The following is a 22,477-nucleotide window of genomic DNA, read 5'->3' on the forward strand; positions in this document are numbered from 1 at the left end:
CTTTCGTAAGTTTGGCAAACGACACCCAGGATATCTCTTCGAAGACTAGAAGGGTGTCGTCTCCATATTCCATATCGGTAAGGGCTTCATAAGCGGCCATTTGAACACCACAGTTCTGAATAACCCCAGGAGTTCGATCAAGTAACTCGTCTATCACAGAAGTGAATAGGAACAGAGAAGCTAGGCGTGTTTGCCAAATAACATCCTTTCTACGCAAGCCTTTGGAGAGCTATCAGGATCCTCTAACACTCGCGGAAATCTAAGAACCCAAAGAACTTTTTCTGTTCACAAACACCCATGTCACTGCTTGCTGGGCAAGCATGTTAAGGAAAACAGATGGGTCAACCAAATCGAATGAGCCTTGAAAATCCGGGAATACCAAACTTGTGGATCTCCTTTACTAAGGCCGTTTTCTACAATATGACAGAGTGCGAACATTTGGTCAATGTAATCCCTTCCAGGCCGAAATGCTTCCTACCGCCCTCGCCGGACTGTTCTACAAGTCACCATAAGGTAAATAAGGACAAGTGACACCAAGAATCTTGTTACGGCTGAAATAAAGCTGGTTTCCCTGTGATTCACATGCTCACTGCAGGTCTCTTTAGGAAGCACAGCACTATCACCCATTCTCCCCTATTTTTAGGGAGAGACAAGTGCTGATTGGGGACGTCACCCCCATCTACGAACAATATAGTTGGGAGGTTGTTCGAAACAGAAGTTCAGTGGCGCTTGTGAGAACATATGTTGGCCTAAACCTCCGAGGCCGAAGCGTATTCCAGGTTCACCGTCCAGGGTTCTATTTCAGTTTCGAGGCTAAATGAGTGCCATAAGGTGTGGTTAAAGTGGTAAAAACGTCTTTTCATGAAGGAAACTGCTCACAAGGTTGCTGGAAACTCTTCGACAGCCCACGACCGTTTTCGCCCTTCTTGGGGCTCATCAGGTAGGCGCAGTTCCCAAGTTTCCGTCAACCTTATGTTCTACTTGGACCCAAATTGGACTGTTTTCAAGAAATAAACTTACCTGCAAATCAATTTGGTTTTCACGTGAGACTGAACTAAATCCCTCGTTTATGATAATCTACAACTGAATATGCTGCACATAGGCCGCCTCATGTTTCATTTGGCACGATATTCGATGTAAACCAAATTGATTTGCAGGTGAGTTTATTTCTCGAAAACAGTCCAATTTGGGTTCAAGTAGAACATAAGGTTGACGGAAACCCGGGGGCCGCGCCTACCTGATGAGCCCCAATAAGGGTTCAAACCGGTCGTGGGCTGTCGAAGAGTTTGCAGCAACGTTGTGAGTAGTTTCCTTTATGAAAATATACTGCGATATCTCGAACATCCTGCCAACTGAAACACTAGACGGCATGTGTGCAGCACATTCAGTTGTAGAATATCATAAACGAGAGATTCACTTGAGTCTCTCGTGAAAACCAAATTGATTTTCAAATGAGTGTAGTTCTGGTGAAGACGTCCTTCTTTATTAAAGATGGCCACGTCGGTCTTATCCTTGAGTTTTTCTCAAAAATGACTTCGGGGACCGGTCACGCGGACCACCCGATGTAATCTTCGGGCATTCTCGGCCCTTCTGAAACTCTTTAACTTCTTTAGCATTCCGTGTCCACCATGCTTCATGCTGGGCTTGCTTACTAAGTTCCATTTGACGTCCGAAAATTTGTCGGGCCGAATTTTGTTCGGCACCAGCGAGAACAGTTCTGTTCTGCCCGATATCCGCTACTCATGCTGTCCTGGTAGCGCCGCACCAAAGGCAAACCTCCAGCACTGTAGAAATATGTAACAATCTCGTTCCAAAATGAACTCACATCTGATGATGAAGCTGTTAGACGAGAATCCTGAACGCGATCCTGATAAATCTGTGTAATATCCAGATTTGGTAGTTTCTCAGTTACAAACTGAACCTGTTCCAAACTTATGCGAGTCTGGAAAACAAAGGTAGAAGCTACTCAAGACCAGCGCGTGTTCAGAATTCACAAATATGTCCCAAAACTAGCAACAGTTAGTAACTAGTGGCAATATGATCAATTTGTGGATGGCACGCTGTTAAGGACACTAGCTGGCCAGTCGACTTCGGCTAATTCTGAGTTTTTTAAGGCATAAAAAGCAGTGTCCGTACCTAGAGAGTTTAAACCATGTCGACCAACTGCAACCTGCTCACATGTGCGTTCAGATCTCTGACAACCACAATGATTTCCGAGCCTTCATCCCGCCATTCAAAGCTTTATAAAACGTGTGTTTGTCAGTTTGGAGGTAAGCAAACAAGATAAACAGACGGCGATCGACTTCTCGTTTGTGAGACTGATGCGGTATCCTGTGGATCGCAAGAGTTACGCGGCCGGAAGCGAATAGAGAGTTACGGGACTGTTACTTCAACCACCGTGCCTACATCTCATATGCTTGTTTCTGATACACCGCACACTTCAATGTAAGGCCAGTCTAAACTGAGAGCAAGAACAGCTTTTTGACCTGCTTGCTTCAGAGATTGAACATTAAAGACAGCCAGATAGATTGGGCCTCGGGGTCCAAGGCTGTCAGCGGCAGTTACCATGCAAATGTTGCGAAAAAAGACGCAATACGGGTGTGTGGTCATTCCCAATGAGGGACCATAACGAGAGAGTTATTCTTGTGGCGAGGAAGTGAGGACAAAGAAATACTTGAAAGAAGAGGGGTGGCCGTCAGCAGTAGCCTGTTTTCGCTTACGCACCCTGCTGTATGCAGCAAGAAAGGCGACCCAGCTGATGTCACCGGCCGATACGGCATCATATCAATGATAGTTTCAGGAATCATGCCTGTATGCGGGCTGACACACTTCCACGGCGCCGTCAGGTTAACAAGATTAGGGTTTTCAAATGAGGCCTTGGGTTTGAAAGCCTGACTACAAAGCAGTAGTGTTTGGCGGAATAAAGATAGCATTACGTTTTTAAAGCCAACAAGCATGTCCCAATCCCCAACCTGGGTGACCAATGGCCTGTGTCCCTCAGATTTCCAACTAGTGACCAACCCTATATGAAAGACTTTGCGAATGCCAAACAGACACATGGACACATTATATCTCACTGGATCACGCAGGTACACAAACCGTCGCAACACGACAGGTTCTAGCCTCTTCAATTCGGAAGGGTTTCGTAAAAACGAGACAACTCACCGCCAAGAAAACAATGGTAATGGTTAATTATTTGGCTCTTGTTGAACAGAAGGTTGAAAAATATGCGGCAAACCTATACAAAGTGTTCATGAACTCTATATGGACAGACACTTAGTTTAATGGCTAATTCTCTCCATCGATAATGAATTTTCAGAAGATTATCCGTTCTCTGACAAAACCTTCAACGAAGAAGAATTATTCTATCACACAGGATATCCGCTGTTTAACGACGGCAGGTATTTTACATGATTTGTGTTTCTTCTATCGGTCAAACAAGTTTAACCCACTTTGCTCTGAACAAAAGCCCTGCAAGTCTACTTGGACTAGAACAAATTCACTAACCACTAATTTTACAGTCCAGTCACCTCGGCAGGTATTTTCAAAACGTACCACTACTTGGACTAGAACAAATTCACTAACCATGGGCCTAATTTTACAGTCCAGTCACCTCAGCAGGTATTTTCAAAACGTACCGATTAGAGTCCTTGCGACCTCTTTTCCCAACTGGACTGCCAGTTTGGCATCATCCTCCGGTGCAGTCTTAAAGTAAAGAATGTACCCAACCAAATGGTTCGGTGGATGCAAAATAAGCTGGCCCAAGTCGATATCAAAAGGGGCAGTTCCAGTTGAGGTCTAAAAATATGAAACGAAGACAAAATTTTAAGCATATACGATTGTGAAGCAGTCTGCTTTCTTAATAATAAAGATCATTCAATCAAACATCGAAATTGTCCGGCATGTGGCCAAAGATCGCCCACATTTCGGATTCAATTTATCGACCCATTATGTATCAATCTTGGTCAAGGTCACAACAATTTAGTAGAAGGATGAAATTCAGACAATAGGCACGAATGCATTCAAAAGCCAGTGTCATGATCATTTATTAGTACCAGGGGAACACGCAGCTAAAAATAACAAAGAAGACGATATACTTTGGATGGTGCAGAATTAGCAATAATAAATTAGCGAAATACCCTCGCTTGCATACCAAATACGTTTTGGCTGAGTCTCTCATTTATGATGTTCTTAAGCAACTGAATGAGCTACACCGTTTCATGTTTCAGCTGGTACGATATTCGAGAGATCGCGATACATTGTATGTAAGTAATGCTTACGAACATCATAAACGAGAGATTCAGCTGGGTTCAAGCTAAGTCTCCCGTCAAAAACAATTTGGTATGCAAATGAATGTATTTAACTAATTTCGTGCAATTTGGGTTCAAATAGAGCACAAGGTTGGTGGAAACTTGGGCACTGGGTCTTCCTGGTGGGCCAGCCTCAAGAAAGACAAAACCGATCGTGCATTGTCGAGGAGTTCCCATCAAACTTATGAGTGGTGCATCACGTCCATAATAGTGATTGTCTTCCTAATTCAGGTTTACATTCAACCTCCGAATGGCACACTTGTCGCAATACCATTTTTATTTAGGCAACACCAAAGGCAACCTAATTTCTGCACAAGACAACCACTAGCTGACTAACTATATCCCAGCCGCTCGGAACGTGTCTTGCAATATTTGGAGTCGAAAACCCCAGTTTTAGAACGTTTTATTCATTTCATACCCGAAAACGCCTAGTATCGTCGGAGTTATTTATTCATAATACCTGAGATAAAAAGGGTAACACTTGGTGACTCAAATGTTTCATTCAACCCTCAATCCCTACTGTTATTACCAACTAGCTCGTGTTACAATCCCTCCACTGAGCTGTGTTGGCTAACCTGAGAACTGTGACCCTCTGTGTGCATGTTTGTCTGCTATCCAACAAAAGTAGACAACTTGGAAAACTCATTGACCTAATCATGGATTACCTGAGAACTGTGACCCTCTGTGTGCATGTGTGTCTGCTATCCAATAAAAGTGGAAAACTCATCGATCTAATCATGGATTCCTATTTATCGGGGCCATTTGGCACACATCCGGATATAGGACTGTGTATCACAACAGAACAAACAGTAACTTCAGATAATCGGACTGAAATAATTCCAATAAAGTTGGAGGACATTCAGGTTCATAAAACAATGATAATATTACTTTGATCAGTCGAATAGTCCCATTTAGTTGGCACCTCCAACAATTTATTGCAAACACGAACATGCCGGTGTTTTGTCAAAGAATGAGTTCCCACCAACCACACCACTGGCTTGAAGTCAGAGCAATGACGGATATTGTTATCAGTGTGGGTAGTTTGGTGAGTTATATTATTGTTATCATTTTGCGAGGCAACATCGCAAACAAGAACAACGCAAAGTCTTGTACATTTTTCTTGCGCTACGTACTCTTTTGCATATCAGATATCAGCCCGAACACAGTACTACGTAAGTGTCTCACAACACCTTTATAAAGATTGCACAAATCGGGTTCCCCACTTATACTGTGGCTCCTCAGTAGCCTTAAACGTCAGTTATTGCCTCGAAACTATATGCACCAAAAGAACAATTTCCACAAAATCATCCTGATCCATCTGGTGGTTGGTTGTGTTGCTTGGGGAGAAGAATGGCATAGGTCTATCCGTGGCGCTATGGAAGTAATTAGGTGCCGCCACAAAATTATATTATATGAACAAAATCGAACACCGACGTACATGTTAGCTCATCCAACTGCTGCATCATTTTATTGGTTCATACATCCTATAGATTTTCTTTGATTTCAGAAAGCTATGTCTTTAAACAAGCTCTGGGGTTTAATCCACGCATACATTGCAGCAGATAACGCAATAACCCCCCATGGATTGTTGAGGAAATGTGTACCTAGCGTCAAGGTCCAAGATGTATTACTTCGTTTCTATCTCAAATTCAAACTAGCCGTCAGTAGAAAATTCATTATGTACATAGATGTTTCTGAAATATTCCCATAATGTCACTGGAAGAACAATCGAGGAACAACCTATTTTTATCCCCAGGGCTGTGCTTATCTGACCTACTTATCTTAAGAAGTAAAAAATAATAAAACATTCTGTCAGGTCACAAATTGTTGTACGATTCATCCAACCCAATGTACATGTTGTATGGACAGTTAGCTGACTGACAGATTAAAAGATAAACTGATTAGACGTTGCAGCTTCTGCGTGACTAGTGGATGTGCGTTGCAGGTGGTCGCTGGACCAAGGTGAGCTAAGCGCTCACACCAAGTGCCTTTGATGGAGAAAGGCTGGAGTGGGTGAGCCTACTGTAGCATTTGTGGCGTGGCCAAGCAAAACCTTTAGATCGGCTTCAGTAGCCCGCATGCAAAAAGGACAAAGGACTAGATACACATTCAGGGGTTGTCACCGTTATTAGAGTGGACTAGATCTGACAGGACACCACTTCTGAGTGACCTGGTGATTCCACTGGAATGTGCCCAGTCGTTCGTCAACGGATTCGGCCACATACCAGCAAGAAAAAAAGCACACAACCATCCACCAACTAGATTCAGGTGCATACGATTTTCGTCCGACAGGAGACCCAGTCGCGTAGTGGTCCTCCAATAAAAAGTACACATCCACACAATGAGTGTAAACTAACATCCTGTAATTGAGTTTCAGTTGGAACACCACTTTGGTAGTGAACCAGGATCTCATATTTGTTACCATAAATACATACTGCAACGGCCTGGAAACCCGGCGTTTGATCAAATCTACGAACTATTGAGCTTATAAAAACAAGCTTCTTCTTCACTGTCAAGATGACCGGACGCATCGGGAATTGCACCATGTTTATTGATGAAGAATTCGAGATACCTGTTGCGTCTCAGTTCATTTGATGATATGAGCCAATTCGGCTTTCAGGAATTTGGCAGAGCAAATTCGCCTTACTGAATCCATTAGATTGTCAAATTACGCTTTTGTTTCAAGAATGCATATGTATATATGTCTGCGTTTGAGTTGTTGGCAGCTCCAGTCACAGTTAAAAGTAAGGTGAATGCCTTACTATCCCTACGTTAAAAGCTTTATGACTTATCAATACCCTCACGTTTGCCAATTTTTTCTTGGTGGTTGAATAACGTGGCTGAAAAATTCGTGCACTAGTTCTCTGTCGAAGTGCGAATCTACTATAAGTGACCATTCCAAATATTAAAATAACGCGGGTGTTTATATCCTTAATCTGAAAGGTTATCATTAGAGGAGCCTGTCAACACCAGCTCACTTGACATGCACCGTTTGGCTCCAGAATTTTGGCACTATATCCTACCACAGAACAAGTCCTCACACTCATATCCTTATTGCAGAGTTTTCAACTAGATTCGTATGGATCACACTCGTGATAATGCTTGATAAAGATGATAAATTCGTGCAATGGACTCAGGGTTTTCAGCACAGACTAACTTTACTTAGGGCTGCGAACTGTGACTGAGATATCCGGATACAATTCAAGTTAAACGGTATCAATTATAACCATCGTGTTCACACAGACTAAGAACATCTTGTTTAGCATACTTCTAGTGCATTCCGTTTTAATGAGCACCAGGCTACCAGTTAGGAGTGTTAAATCACATCCGGTCATTCTGTTAACCACAACGAATCAAGGTTAAGTTCAATGAGGTATTTAACCTTGTCCGTGTTGACGTGTACCGTCATTTTAATACACAAGTATTTCATGAATCCGAATATATCTGAGCTCTTAGATCACTCGTGGACATTTACTGGTTAATAATGTTCTTAGGTCCCTTAACTCATCTAGTTAGTTGTATCTTAGTGTATTTTCCCATCACCATTGACATAGTATGTTCAGCTGGGGAGCAGATGAGCGGGTGTTCTCTATAATTATGCATATCATTTTGTCATATCATTCTTGATATATTTTAAAATTGTAAAACCCTATCATTTATGTACTTTTATAAATTATGTACGGGATAGCAGCGGTTGCCTTGGATTATTCTGAGAGATGAGTTGCTCCAAGACCGCGAAACCTACCTTCTTATCGGCGTTATCCAAAAGACTCAAAGCATAACGCTGTACGTTTGAAATCGGTGTCGATCTCGAAAAAGCAGGTATGGTGTCCAGTTGAATGACTAAAATAATGAAGCAGAAAAAGTTATGCAAACGAAATTCCCGAAGCTTTTGTAGAGTCCAGTTATACTCTTACTACGCGAGGTCAAAACATAATCGGTCGCAGTAATGTAACACTGTGCTACAAGTTATATCTGTTCATTTATTCATCATTCTACAAGGGACAGGTTGCTAAACTGGGTCAATAGCATCAAACTATGGTCGGCCTCATTTTGTGAAAGTGGTAAATTTTGAATGAAAACATTCGCCGAAGACCCTTTGCGATAACGGTATCACTACCGATCCCGGCCATAGTGTGTCGACATTGTTGTCAGGATATGAGGCGATGGATTAATTGAAACTAGATTAGAATTATGTCCTGTCTTGATTTAATGAGAAAGCAAAGCAAGATCAGTGACTGGATAATCTTTTTCCTAGGGCTGTACTAAAGCACTAGTCTGTTAAGCAGCCGCGAGAGATCCACTTTCCCACACGGTCCTTGAAACCAATCCATATTTCATTGCCATGAAATTCTTAAAACTAGCTGCCCACTTTTCATCCTCTACCGCCCAGACACTCTTCAAGATCTTTCTCAAAGACAGGGACATGGGACTATACTTTCGACTCTTTTTATTAGAGGTGACAAAAACTCACTTAAGCGTAGAAGTTTAGGCGATAAAATTATATTTTATTAGCTGGATAAAATCAGGGTTGAGACACAAAGATAGGTACACTAAATATCTGCAAATGACTGCAAACACTTTTGATGCCGCAATATTCATTCGGCTACGTACAGCACACGTTTTATTGCTGTGACAACAATAGGATTAATCATAATGAAATGCACGGAGAAGAATTCGACGTTAAATTGCTTAGCAACCAAGACACCTTCTGGCAGAATGGTCAGCTTGAAACGAATTGATACTGATACAGCGGCTTGATGAATTTGGTCCTCCCTATATAACCAACAGAAGGGCATCATCCACTAAGGGAGTTTTTGATGTCGTATATTTGATTTGTACACACTTCGGGAGAGAAGATAGTGGCTAACCTTCAACCTGTCCTTCCTTTTGCCAAAGAGCATCTCAGTTAAATTGTCGAAATTCAAAGATTAGGGGCGCCTAATGTAGCATCATTTTGTTCACTGTATCTAACATCAAAGGCCGTACTGTGCCGCTATGCGTACAGATATTAATCGTCATTTTTTTACTGTTATACGCAGAAGACTGATACACATTAGTGCTCACCGGTGAGGGAATTTTTCGTGGTTGTGTCACACACTTGTGCAATCATCCTCGGACGTTCTGAAATGTTACGAAAGTGTATATGCATAAATTTATATATTCATCAAGATGAAATAATTTATCCCATGGTAGAAACTGATTGTGCGGACTTACTCCTCTTTTCTCTCGATTTCGGAGCCGGCCACCAACCTACAGGAATAGATATGTGCAAACTATCGTTATCTTCCATCACACTGGAAGCTTTATAGCATAAAATCTCAAAATAAAGTTCCGTCTCCTTTTCAAGTACTGTTACCATGTATCCCAATAAATTTGTGGTCACTAAAAACTTCATGGAACCGAACAACACTCAACTTTGATCCTTGTTCCGTATTTTTTATGCCCAGGGCAGCATTATCACCAGAGTGATTGTGTATGTATTTTCGACCGTCACCTAATTTAAACACTGACATCTTTCAAACGGTGCATCTAGTGAAAGGAATATTGCACAACTTTTCATTCTGGAATGTTTCTAACGCGTGTTAATAACTTCGGTCCTATACGTTGCAATATGCACGCCCAGAAACATACCGAAACATAGTAAGATGAATAATCATGGTCAGATCTGCTTGTAGCACATTTTTAGCGCTTAAATTCAGGATACCGCACAGGAGTTATCAAATCTGTGCACTGCAAGACAGGTAAGCTAAAGCCCTCTAACACGTAGCTTACGCAGTTGACCAGCTAAGAATTCTGACTTTAAAAAAATTGGCTGTAAAATAGTTTAACGAAATTCGCAAGTAGATTTTGGTGGCACCATCCTGCCCTGGACTCAAACCAGCCGCATACTGGGAGGAGATGCGATAGACCAGTGGAAGCCATTCTCGTCTATTCCGGTAGTGAGCGTTGAAGCATACAAGGCCAGTGTTTTTGAGTGTCGCTATGGCATTCGTTTTGTAGCAGTGTTCTCATTTTAATCAAGGGTTTCACAACGCATGGGCCTAGCAACCGTGACAAAAGTGTCGAAGTTACTCGAAGCGGGCTGCGGTAGAGCTGTTGCTGTTGCCAATTCACTACACGAGAAAAATGTGGTTGCACAGGCCGCGCAGATCTGTGTTCGTGTATAATATTCGGATTCCAAGTANTCACTAAAAACTTCATGGAACCGAACAACGCTCAACTTTGATCCTTGTTCCGCATTTTTTATGCCCAGGGCAGCATCATCACCAGAGTGATTGTGTGTGTATTTTCGACCGTCAATTAATTTAAACACTGACATCTTTCAAATGGTGCATCTAGTGAAAGGAATATTGCACAACTTTTCATTCTGGAATGTTTCTAACGCGTGTTAATAACTTCCGTCCTATACGTTGCAATATGCACGCCCAGAAACATACCGAAACATAGTAACATGAATAATCATGGTCAGATCTGCTTGTAGCACATTTTTAGCGCTTAAATTCAGGATATCGCACACGAGTTATCAAATTTGTGCACTGCAAGACAGGTAAGCTGAAGCCCTCTAAAACGTGGCTTACGTAGTTGACCAGCTAAGAAGTCTGACTGAAAAAACTTGGCTGTAAAATGGTTTCACGAAATTCGCACCATTCGGCCCTGGACTCAAACCAGCCGCATAGTGGGAGGGGATACGGTAGACCAGTAGAAGCCATCCTCGTCTACTCCGGTAGTGAGCATTCAAGCATATAGGGCCAGTGTTTTTTAGTGTTGCTATGGCACTAGCTTTGTAGCAGTGATCTCATTTTTAGTCAAGGCTATCACAACACATGGGCGTAGCAACTGTGACAAAAGTGTCGAAGTTACTCGAAGTAGGCTGTGGTAGAGCTGTTGCTGTTGCCAATTCAGTACACGAGAAAAATGGGATTGCACAGGCCGTGCAGATCTGTGTTCGTGTATAATATTCGGATTCCAAGTAAGGAAATCGGTATACTGCAGCTGCGTATGTCGAAATAGAACATCAACACTATTGACTTAATATAGTTGCTGATGTTTACGTGCAACAGCTGTTGATGCACTGTATTGTTCATAGTTTGCGACGTCGGTAGATTAACTTAACAGGATGCTGTGCATACAAAATGAGAACGGGCTCCACTGTATCCACCGTGTTTTTGGTTTTTCAATCAGGTACACAAGTATACATTGGACGTTGCATGAGTAGCTGTGGAAACAGCAACCCGAGATAAGGGGGAAAAATCCATTTGTCGGTACCTGGAAGTGTGTGTTTCAGATAGCAGCTGAGGAACTGCTGTATTTGGAAGATACTTCAGTATTCTTGGAAGCTCAAGCCAGAGCACACACAGGGGTGGTGGGCTATAGTTTCGTCCACTGGCTTCGTATAGAACACAATCACAACCGTAACAAATATGGCTGAATTTCTCAGGTAGAATTTTCAACATCTAGCCGAGATGTTGTTCTGAGCGTGTTGCTGAATTGTTCTCAGAATCAAGTTCAAAATGCAGAGTACCCATTTCTGAAACTCCTCTTACATTAGAGTGTTAGCAGATCGACGCTTCCTGTCAAATCATGTATGGGTTCGGTGGGTGTGGACAGCCTTCGAACAGTAATCGTCGTAACTACAGTTGAGACTGTGCCTGTTGTGTTTATTACGTGCTGCGTACAATGAATCACTAAATCTGTAGCACTGCCACTGCATCAATTCCTTACAGACCGGGTGTTGGGGAACCTTGAATTTTGACTGTGTTGCAAAATATAGGTTGCTCTGGTGCCCTGTTTGACCGTTGGAAGAAAAGTGTGGATGCAACGAAGATTTAAATGTGACGACTAAGGTGAACACTATTTTGGCCATGTTGGAAGAAAACTTGGCACCATAATGTATGAACACACACATGCCAGGAGGCATGACCCAATGTCACTTGTTTGAATTCAGGAAGACAAAAAAGCATGTCAGTTGAATTGGGATGATGTTTGCAGACTCGTTCACGAAGGAACAAAACGGGAGCGAGGGTTTGCGGAAGCGTGGTACACCACATAAAAATCTACAAAGAAATATATCGATGTCGGCCAAGTCTACAGTTGTGGGGCTCTGAACCACGTGGGAGACTAAATGACCTCACGGCAACCAACAGACTAATCGAGGCTAAGAAAGAAAGCCACTGAAAATGGAAGTTTATCCAATGAAGTGGAACAAAACTGGACGAAAAAAAACCAAGGGTGAAACGGCCCAGTTACAGTGGAGGAACAGAACCGTTGAACTGATTACGCTCAGTGAACTAACCAGATGCAAGGAAATGAAATCACACCGCAACCCAGATTCGAAACTGACTAATCAAATTGCGCGAAAGCCACCTCGGGGGCCAACCTGCCACTCTAGAGTTATTGGATATTGTTTAGAAATTATAACAAAACAAGCAGATGTCGAGAACTTTACCCGCTGAACCTCGCGCAGATGATTTCAATTCGGTTGATGGTGAGACGTTTTTGATCCAATGCGAAACTCGGAAACATACCAACGGCCCACCCTGAATGTCTCGATCACTACTGCCGTAAAAGCCTTGAAGAAGACTTTGGAATGTTCTTGAAGCCACTCGGGTGAAATTCTGAATAGTGACGGAGGTGGCTGCATTCTACCGTATTTCTAGGCTAATGCCTGCAAAATATTTCAAAATAAGCTTCTCCCGTCCAGAGACTCCCTGAGTTCACAACTCTGAGATAGTTCGAACCGTGCGCCAAAATTACTTGCAAAAAAGATTCCAAGCCAGGAATAACAATCATGCTAACGACTGTCAGGCCGGCTGAATCAAAATCAAGTGGAATAACAGGATGGCAAATTGAATGCTACATTCTAGGAGTTACGCAATGCATTTCACTACTTACTAGTAATTTCGGAGGACCCAGTATCACCATCTTTGTCCGAAAAGTCCGGTAGTGTAGTCACAAAGACGGCAATATAGGTGCTACCAGGTAGCTCTCCAACAGGAACGCTATATACTGCCTTCGGTTTCTCCGCCCCGGTAAACTTTTTGCCAACCTGTTGGAACAGAATAAGATAATCTCTTGGTTGTGCAAAGCGTCAAAATCAACAGCCTTATTTTTGCTTTGAAATTCAAACCGATTGAAACCCTTACCGTCTTCATCGTCAAATGCGCCGATCTTTTTCTACCACTTCCATTCTCTTCAAAAATGCACTCGGTGCCACACTGCGTTATAAAAGTGTTTATGAAATCTGTAATAGCGACCCAAATACGCTAATTGCTTGCGCTTTACTCACACATATAAAACTTCAAGTTCTCTGAACTTCGTTGTGCTTTTTTGTGCGCCCGTTTCGCTGTCAAACCGGGATTTTACCCTGCACATAAGGTCGTTTCATGCTCAAAAGCCAGGTGGCTGTGTATGATTTTTTTCATCTTTTCCGGGAGTCATTAGCAGCGCCAACAAAGTGTCTCATAATAGCCGCAAAATTTGATTGGGTAAGCAAATGTAAATAATTAGAAAAAGGATGAAAAAACTTTTTTATTGTGAATAGGTACACAAAGAAAATTTTGTGTGCAAGTGTTGGCATTTTTTCGTATGGCAAAGAAGAAAGTCTCTGAGTGATGAAAGAGCGCCCATTGTACATTGTCCCAGAGCATCATGGCATCTTCGTCTATAACTCATGTGGTTCAGGTGACCCGCATTCCCCGCGCCAGCGTGCATCGTGTTATGAGACGCCACCTTCATCTCTGCCCGTATCATTTCACTTTATTACAAAACACCACGGAACAAGACAAGGAGCAACGTGTCACGTTCGCTAACTGGCTGCTGGACAATGAAGAAGTCCAGCAGTCCAGTCCTGTGGAGCAATGAAGCGAATTCTTCTGTGGATGTCATAATCAACAATCACAATTGCGTGATATGGTCCCGTGAAGCTCCTCACGAGTACCTCAACCACGGAACAAGACAAGGAGCAACGTGTCACGTTCGCTAACTGGCTGCTGGACAATGAAGAAGTCCAGCAGTCCAGTCCTGTGAAGCAATGAAGCGAATTCTTCTGTGGATGTCATAATCAATAATCACAATTGCGTGATATTGGTCCCGTGAGCTCCTCACGAGTACCTCACCCATAATCTCGATTCCCCTCATCTCTGTTTGTGGATGGGATCTTCCTCAAAGTTTCTCCCGGGTCCCTTTTTATATGATGCTACGGTTTCCGGCGACAGTTACCTCCATATGCTGCAGACGCATGTTATCCCCCAACTCAAGCAGCACAAGGAGTCATCGACCATCTTCCAACAAGATGACGCTCCACTCCACTACTCAAACTAAGTGAGAACTTACCTCCGAGAGCAATTTTCTGACGAGAGAGTCATTGCTCGTGGATTTCCAAACTTTTGGCCCGCAAGGTCACCCGATCTTACACGTCTGAATTATTGGTTTTGGGGAGTGATAAAGGCTCGCGTATATCATGAAAATAAACCGAAGAATTTGGTGGAGTTAAGAGCAAGAATTGAAAACGGGCGTGCACGAGTGACGCTTGAAGAAGTTAAACATGCTGTACAAGGAGCAACGTGTCACGTTCGCTAACTGGCTGCTGGACAATGAAGAAGTCCAGCAGTCCAGTCCTGTGGAGCAATGAAGGGAATTCTTCTGTGGATGTCATAATCAACAATCACAATTGCGTGATATGGTCCCGTGAAGCTCCTCACGAGTACCTCGCCCATAATCTCGATTCCCCTCATCTCTGTGTGCGGATGGGATCTTCTTCAAAGTTCCTCCTGCATCTCTTCTTCTTTGATGTTACGGTTTCCGGTGACAGTTACCTCTATATGCTGCAGACTCATGTTGTCCCGCAATTCAAGCAGAACAAGAAGTCACCAAAAAATCGTCCTTCAACAAGATGGCGCTCCACCTTACTACTCAAACCAACTGAGAACTCCTCCGAGAGCAATTTTCCGGTGGAGTAATTGCTCGTGGATTTCCAAACTTTTGGCCCGCAAGGTCATCGATCTCACACCTCTGGATTATTGGTTTTGGAGAACGATCAAGGCTCGCGTATATCATGAAAATAAACCGAAGAATTTGGTGGAGTTAAGAGCATGAATTAAAGAGGGGTGTGCACGAGTGACACTTGAAGTTAAACATGCTGTGTCTCCCCTCTCATACCGCCTCCAACTTGTTATAGAAGAAAGGGGCGGTTTTTTCAACATCGTTTGTAATACCGGTTTGGTTATAGTAAACCTCCATTATGCTTATATGTTTACATAAAAAATAATTGTTATTTAAATTAATTTTAAAGTTTCAACATAAGTATTAGCTTTGCGTTTTTAATGAGACAACTTGTAGTTAAATAATTCTCAAAGAATTCTCAAAGAATTCTCATACATATGTTCTCCCGGATGATAGCCAAGCGCCACAAAAGTTGGTCGTGGACGGATGAAAAGCAGATAGGTTCACCCATCTTGATAAGGTATACCTCCATTAGACTTCAGTCGTGCAGTCGACCTTACGTTATCTGCTGTTGACTTGCTGTCTTAATCTAGCTTTTTGCCAAGTGAACACTGAAGAGAGGTCCCGACGGCTTTGAAAGGGCCTTCACTCAGAGCATCACATCTAGATTGAGTCTTCAAAACCTCCTGAATGCTTACAAACTGGTGGCTCGAAATACTTACGTCTCATGATCAGGAAACCTTCTTGTGTGTAACTAATAGTAACCACATTCTAGCTTGCCTGTAAGCAGAAGCGTGAAATTCCATGTCACCGGAGTTGAAGGCTTTAATTGCCGGAAAGCCACGCGTGACCGCCGCAACCACTAACGAATGCGCAATTTCACCCCTCCTCCTTTTTGGATTGGCGGCCAACCAATTGATGACCAACTCACTTTTGAGCAACAGTTCTTCATATCATACAGATTGTTTAAGGTACACGTTGTCTGGGGCCAGCAGTTAATTTAGGTGCTTCAAAACACTCTGGTTCAGAGTCTCTATTATTTCATCAAGCAGGCGTTCAGGTCTCCTGTTGCCAGCAACATTATGAAATAGTTCCATCTAAGCTTCAAACGGAAGAATCAGATTGCATTTTTTAAATACACATCCCAACAGCATTGAAAAATAAGGCTAACTGTAGGCATTTAAATCAAAAATAAACAGATGGTCTCATGCATAACTGTATGCCACCGTATTTCTGAGTTTCATGAACAGATATAAAGCCCGATAACTGTATCCCTTAATACTGCGCATTTTGCAGAGTGTGAAGCTTGAACATGGAGAATATACATCCAGGCGAATCCAACAACAGCAGCGAATAACAATATCATAAGATATCCGTCTTTTAAAGTGAGTAAAAATTACGTATCCATTGAGATTGGTTGAGATTTTTTTCTCGCCGTTAGTGGGAGCCGCATGTCTTCCGAAATTAATTCAAGTGTGGTATACGTACCATGCTTTTTGGTACACACACAAATGTGAGCAGATATTGCTTTGGGAGAAACCCACTTTTTTGTTCCTTTTGTCCCTTTAGTTATCACTACCATCGTGAAAGATGCCATGCAACAACCCCTATCGCCCATTTTTCTATCGAACTTTGCGCCCATCTCACCATTCTGTTTTGTCCAGTCGTTCCTCAACACTCCGAACTTCATATGTCTCCCCATGTCTCCGAACCACACCAAGAAGCTCAACTTTATTTCGTTAAGATGATTACAATGGGCGGGCCAATAATTTATGTAATATTATATAAACGTATGTATCCTACCTTCTAGTTGGCACCACCAACTGACTTTCACCAACTGGTTTTGTTCTACGCTCCACACAAAACGCTGGTTGATGTACAGGACACTTCTGTCACGGGTGAAACGTATTAAAAATCCTTCAGTTCTCTACTCTCACTAACCGACGAGTTGAATGGATAATTTCGTTGCACTGTGTGACATTCTTGTTCGATTGAGGACTAGAAAATAAAGTTTGTTTTGTCCTTGGATGATTTCATTGAAGCGATGCAACGAAAGTTCATAAAGGTCACTCATCCACTCCTCTGATGATCAGATATGTTGTTTGGACCTTTAAAAACTAACTGGGCAACATTGCACTGAAAACACTCTTGTGTTTTCATCGACTCATTGTTGTGGGTCAGCTCTGATGACCATCTGAATGAAGGCACTACTGACAATACTGACAATACTGTTTGTTACATCACTCAACTGGTCAATGCAGGTTGGGGTTACCTGTTTGAGTGATAATGACTTTTCCTAATATGTTTCAATCGGTTGTCCTTTAAAATCTGTTTTATTCATTTATTGCGGCGTGCGGTGCATACGGAAGTCAAATTCTTTTAAAAATCAAAAACGGTTGATCCATATATCGTTTTGGTTATGATTCTGCACTTATGTTAATGACCATTCGCACAGATTGAAGTGAAGATGAAGCACTGGACAGTGAATTTCTGACATCACCATTTACACAACATCTTTTTGCGTCCGCGGTTAAGCTAAATTCAAATCAGCACACGAACTGCACATGCCTAAAATCTTTCGGACTTTAAACCGTTTTCTAGGGTCCAAAGGAGCGTCATAGGCATCGTTTTCCAACAAGATGTTCATGGCATATCATAACAATGCAAACTCCTCCCACAGTTGTTGATATCCTGGAACAGTCATAATAATAATGCGCGTCAACTAGCAAGGATGATATTTATTACACCTTGAGGAGACTCCCGTGCAAAACCTCACCCATTTTCATACGCAGACACAGATCTTGGTTGTTGAATGCGAAAATAGGGAGCTAAGGTTTTGTGCTGATGAAGTCTATTTTTATACGTTCTTTGTTTCCCTGTTTTTGAACCTAGCGTAAATGACATTTTTTAGAATACCGTACATTTAAAAGATTGTATTCGATGATGCTAAGTAAGTCAACTGAAGCTGAAGTGTGAATATCTAAAAATAATATTCTAGTGACCTACGATTTTGAATCGTAAACATGTGCTCAAAACCGATTGTGAAGCAGTTTACTCAACGGTCGCTGAACTCAAGCAGGAAATCATTTTTCGGCGGTATCCTGCGGTTTATGTAGAATAAACTGATGGAAAAATGAAACCAATCCTGGACACTACTGTTTTTCAATTCCACTTCCATTCCAGTGGCCTCTATTATAGTACACGTAAATAATTTAGAACAACACACTTCCGCGATCAGTTTGGTTACCCTAGAAATAACGACCACTTTCTGACACAAAAACGATTTTGAGAAACATTCTTATCCAAAACAGCATCACATTTTGTCGAATAACACCAAAATTAGCCTATCGGAAATCCCTCAAAGTTCTCTGAGTACCTGAAGAATAGGTTTATTTCGAATCGCGGTGTTTGTTTGTACTAAAACCCAAAGCTATTAAAAATGTTAGCATTTTTTAATTTCTTTTCGCCTTTTTTTATTTGGAGCGCATTTTGTTTCACGATTCGTCATCCTTTTCCAGTAGCTCAGCTTGTTTTTGTTTATATAGTACCTCAGTGAATTTTATGTTACTTTAGCGAAATTCCGCTGCAGGTTGCTGCTAGATACCCCGGTTTGTAGGTTGGTTCAGAGATTGTTTATTCTTCGAGCAAGTAACGTGGTAACAATGTGCGAAACTAATGTGTTAAGAAATGCTGGTGTTTCTCAGGTGGTTAGTGTAGCCTGTTACGCTGGCAGTTCACTGACGCTTGAAGGATCTTTCGCTGTTCATTAAGCAGCGAGAAAAGCCTCCAGGTTCGTGAGAGAAATCTGTGTTTTGATGTACCCGAGCACCCGCAAATGAGCTTCCTCGTGTTATTAGATGAGATTTTGAAGCAACTGTTACAGGCAAAAATTAAGTGAAACAGTTATAAACTACTCATGTTGTTCAAGTAGCAGAACAATAGGACCAACTTTTCATCGACGGTGAGTGATGTTACCTGCTATAGATATTTTTCAGGGTTGTCCACAGTTAGACGAGCAAATCTTCACACTGGAACTAGGGTGTCTGCCAGCCAGCAGGTATCTATTAAATAGGTTAAGCTCTTCGCCGTTGTACTACGGCCCAGTGATACACCAACTTTGTTTATGTTTGGCGTCCCCCTCACTTGACTGGAATTCTTCATCCATATCTTGCCTGTGACATATCCACAAACAGCGAGAAATGGAAACTTCCTGGAGATCGTTTTCTGTGTCCCAAGGATGAAAGTTTCCTTTTGATCTTTCTGGACGTAACATTTTCCAGATTATACATATCTTATGGAGAAAGCTGATCACCCAAATATGCCTGATAATGAATAAAGCAGTTGATAAATTCATTTGACTCAATGGCTTCGGCTGCAAGGAATCCGGACTTGGTTCGCCAAACCAGTAATGGTCCTTTGGGTAAATCTTTACAACTGTGCTGTTTCAGCAACTCCGTCCGCCCCATTTTAAGCAGACTGCATGCATGAACTTGTTCGTCTAATGAGGTCGGGCGCTGTTTAGCAGCCGGCTCTTACCTCAGTTTCAGTCGCTCATAATCAGCCCGCGTTACATAAAGTAGGAGCCTTCTTTAAAAAAATCAGTTGCTTCATAATATCTAGTTTTCAATGGTTAAAACTGGGCATTCAAAACTGGGTAATTTACGTAAGTGTTAGGAGGGAAGTCACAGGAATAATAGTCGCATTAGAGACAAATCCTAAGAAAAACCTTCACGATCCCCACTATGATGCCTTCAAAGCGGGCCCGTCAACTACTACAGTTCCGGTTCGACACGTGTGTTCTAACGTCGGCAGTGCCCCTGCATTATATTGATCAGATGTTTTTCAAAACCGCATTCCGGTACCAACATAATACGTGCAAAATTTGCCTACACTTCTACTGCAGATCTACATTGATTCCTCGGAAAACAAAAGAGTTAGTTTTTCAGGTCATGTGGGTGTACTTGTTCATTAAAACCACCTGATAAAGTTTTATGGGTGCTTGAAGATGGCACGTATAAGGTGATCAGATTACAAGAACAAACAGAACTGAGCTGTCAGATTGTGGATTATAAGTGGCGAACTCACGGCTATTTGAAACTCCCTGTCCGAACTCCAAACATCGCTGCTTGATCCTTCTTTCTCTACCTTGTTCAACATAGCCTCTGTTTTACAGGAGGAAAAGGTTTGGTAGAACATCGCAAATTAGTAAACAAAATTACGTAATCCAGAGCAACTCTGGGAGAAGATGGGTTTAGTTGAATTGCACTGTAATAACATGGAATAACTTTGCGTTCTTTTTTCGGGTGACCGTTACCATGGCTACTTAAAAAGAGTTTCGCATTCGGTGGAGACTGCACCCAATGAATCCCTAATTCCGTTGTACACAGTTCACTTCGTGGCCATGCAGCGCTTAAGCCTACCCAAATAAAAATGCAATGACTTCACAGAGTAGGACTTCGAAACATTCACGACAAATTCCAATATTTAATTACCTAATCCAAAAGTGGGAGGAAACTGCTCATGATTCCACACCCTCAAGCTCACATTACGACTCACACGATCTTAGTAGATTGCTCTTCACCAGCAGTGCACATTAGATGTGAGCAAATACAAAAAATCATTCAAATTAGAGATGCCTTAGTAATGGAAGCACCACACAGGAGCCAAGGTCACCCTGGTTATCGAGAAAAGGATGTTAAATGTTTCTCACCTGACGCACTATTATTTAGAGTTGGCACTGTTTCGTAATCGCGCAATCGCTTAATCATCCATTCTCGGTCAGCCGCAATCAGTTATTGATTTTAGTGAGGATTCCGTCCTCTGAAACGCCCATAAGTACCGTATGGCTGTTTCATCTCTATTTGGACTCATGAGCAGTGCGCAGCCCACGAATCTCCAGGGGGTCTCAAACCCCAAACCTCCAAACTAGTGGTTTGAACTCTCAGCCATTCGGCCACGAGCGGTTTATCAGTAGTACATTTAGCTCTCATTTAGACAAAATGTAGCTCTACTCATCCTCCACTCAGAAAGAGACCACCTCACGTGGTCATGTTCTGACTGACTTTTCGAGTGACGACTTCTCAAATGGAAGTTTCACACATCGGGTGAATTTCATTCTTTCTCTGAGCCGCCTATGGACCATTGATATTGCAAGGAGATCTGGTAGAGAGATGAGTGGCGCTATATTCTGCCTACGTGTGGGATGATCAAACCGGTAAGCAGCTGCTCGTAGCTAAACAGTTAAGCGTTCAAACTATCAGTTGGATTCAAAATTGCCTGGCATTTCGTAAGAAGTGCACCGCCCTTCAGCATGGATTGGCTTCACATACAGCACGGAATCTCCGTTAAAATCCCAAAATCTCACACTACCGACAACTGGTACTTCACAACACGCAAGACTACTCTAGGCTGTCTGAAAATCAATCTAACCTGGAACTTATGGACTACAAGGGAAACTGATACTCAATGGCAGTTATTTTGTGGACTAGCTCAGGCTGTTTTTACCAAACCATCCCCGGTCAGGACCCACACAAAATAGACACATACAAGCTACTGACTGCTTCCACCTTCTACACATTTTCGATCCCCAAATAATACATCAACGACGTAGAATCGCAGGGGGGTGCTTGAAAGGAGTCAATAAATTTGTCCCTTCGATTTAACGACCCGCTCTGTCAATATTTCAACTTGCATTGGCAAATCTCCAACGTAGCTTTACGCACATCACCGCTAAGGAATAGGAGACAGAAAAACCACAAGCTCTTGCTTCTTGATAGCTGTCAGTCCTAATGCAATCTTTTTCCGATCGGAAACCATCTTTTGTTTCAAGCTTTGCAATGGACGCTACTGATCCAAACAGCAGGTTTCCATTATGGTTGCTCTGATAGAGCAGCTGCTTAGCTTGCATGCCTTAATGCTATCTACTGGAACGCCATTCGCAGTCAAATAAATGTCCAGAACAAGACTTCGCACTACATGAGCTTGTAAACGGGTGAAGAAACCATTCGGTTGGGAATTCATGTTTGCTTCGACCGATTGGGTATGCCTTTTTCTAAACAAAAGCTCCTGGAACTGCCTCCGAGTACATCAGTGTTGCGTGTTTAAGGTGCCAGTAGGAATACTCGGTCGCAATTTTCGACGTCAGTACGATTAAGTGGAAATGAATAACACATGAAATCCATCTGCGCAATCCATCTAAATAGCTGTTCGTCTTTTATACTGAT

The 22,477-nt window shown here is 42.3% G+C and overlaps 2 protein-coding genes across 2 annotated transcripts in view; one reads left to right on the forward strand and one right to left on the reverse strand.

The window, feature by feature from the left end:
* The window catches only part of T265_07969 (hypothetical protein), a gene marked incomplete at both ends in the record, with an annotated part of 192,073 nt that extends 177,899 nt beyond the window's left edge, over nt 1–14,174 (forward strand). The window contains one exon of the mRNA XM_009173646.1: nt 13,995–14,174. Coding sequence (XP_009171910.1) covers nt 13,995–14,174 — 180 coding nt within the window. The remainder of the gene's footprint in view (nt 1–13,994) is intronic.
* The window catches only part of T265_14446 (hypothetical protein), a gene marked incomplete at both ends in the record, with an annotated part of 29,224 nt that continues 11,060 nt past the window's right edge, over nt 4,314–22,477 (reverse strand). Inside the window, 6 exons of the mRNA XM_009173663.1 lie at nt 4,314–4,442; nt 8,056–8,153; nt 9,378–9,434; nt 9,528–9,563; nt 13,206–13,359; nt 20,340–20,414. Of these exons, the coding sequence (XP_009171927.1) occupies nt 4,314–4,442; nt 8,056–8,153; nt 9,378–9,434; nt 9,528–9,563; nt 13,206–13,359; nt 20,340–20,414 (549 nt within the window). The remainder of the gene's footprint in view (nt 4,443–8,055; nt 8,154–9,377; nt 9,435–9,527; nt 9,564–13,205; nt 13,360–20,339; nt 20,415–22,477) is intronic.

Source organism: Opisthorchis viverrini (assembly GCF_000715545.1).
Source record: "Opisthorchis viverrini unplaced genomic scaffold opera_v5_192, whole genome shotgun sequence".
NCBI lineage: Eukaryota > Metazoa > Platyhelminthes > Trematoda > Opisthorchiida > Opisthorchiidae > Opisthorchis > Opisthorchis viverrini.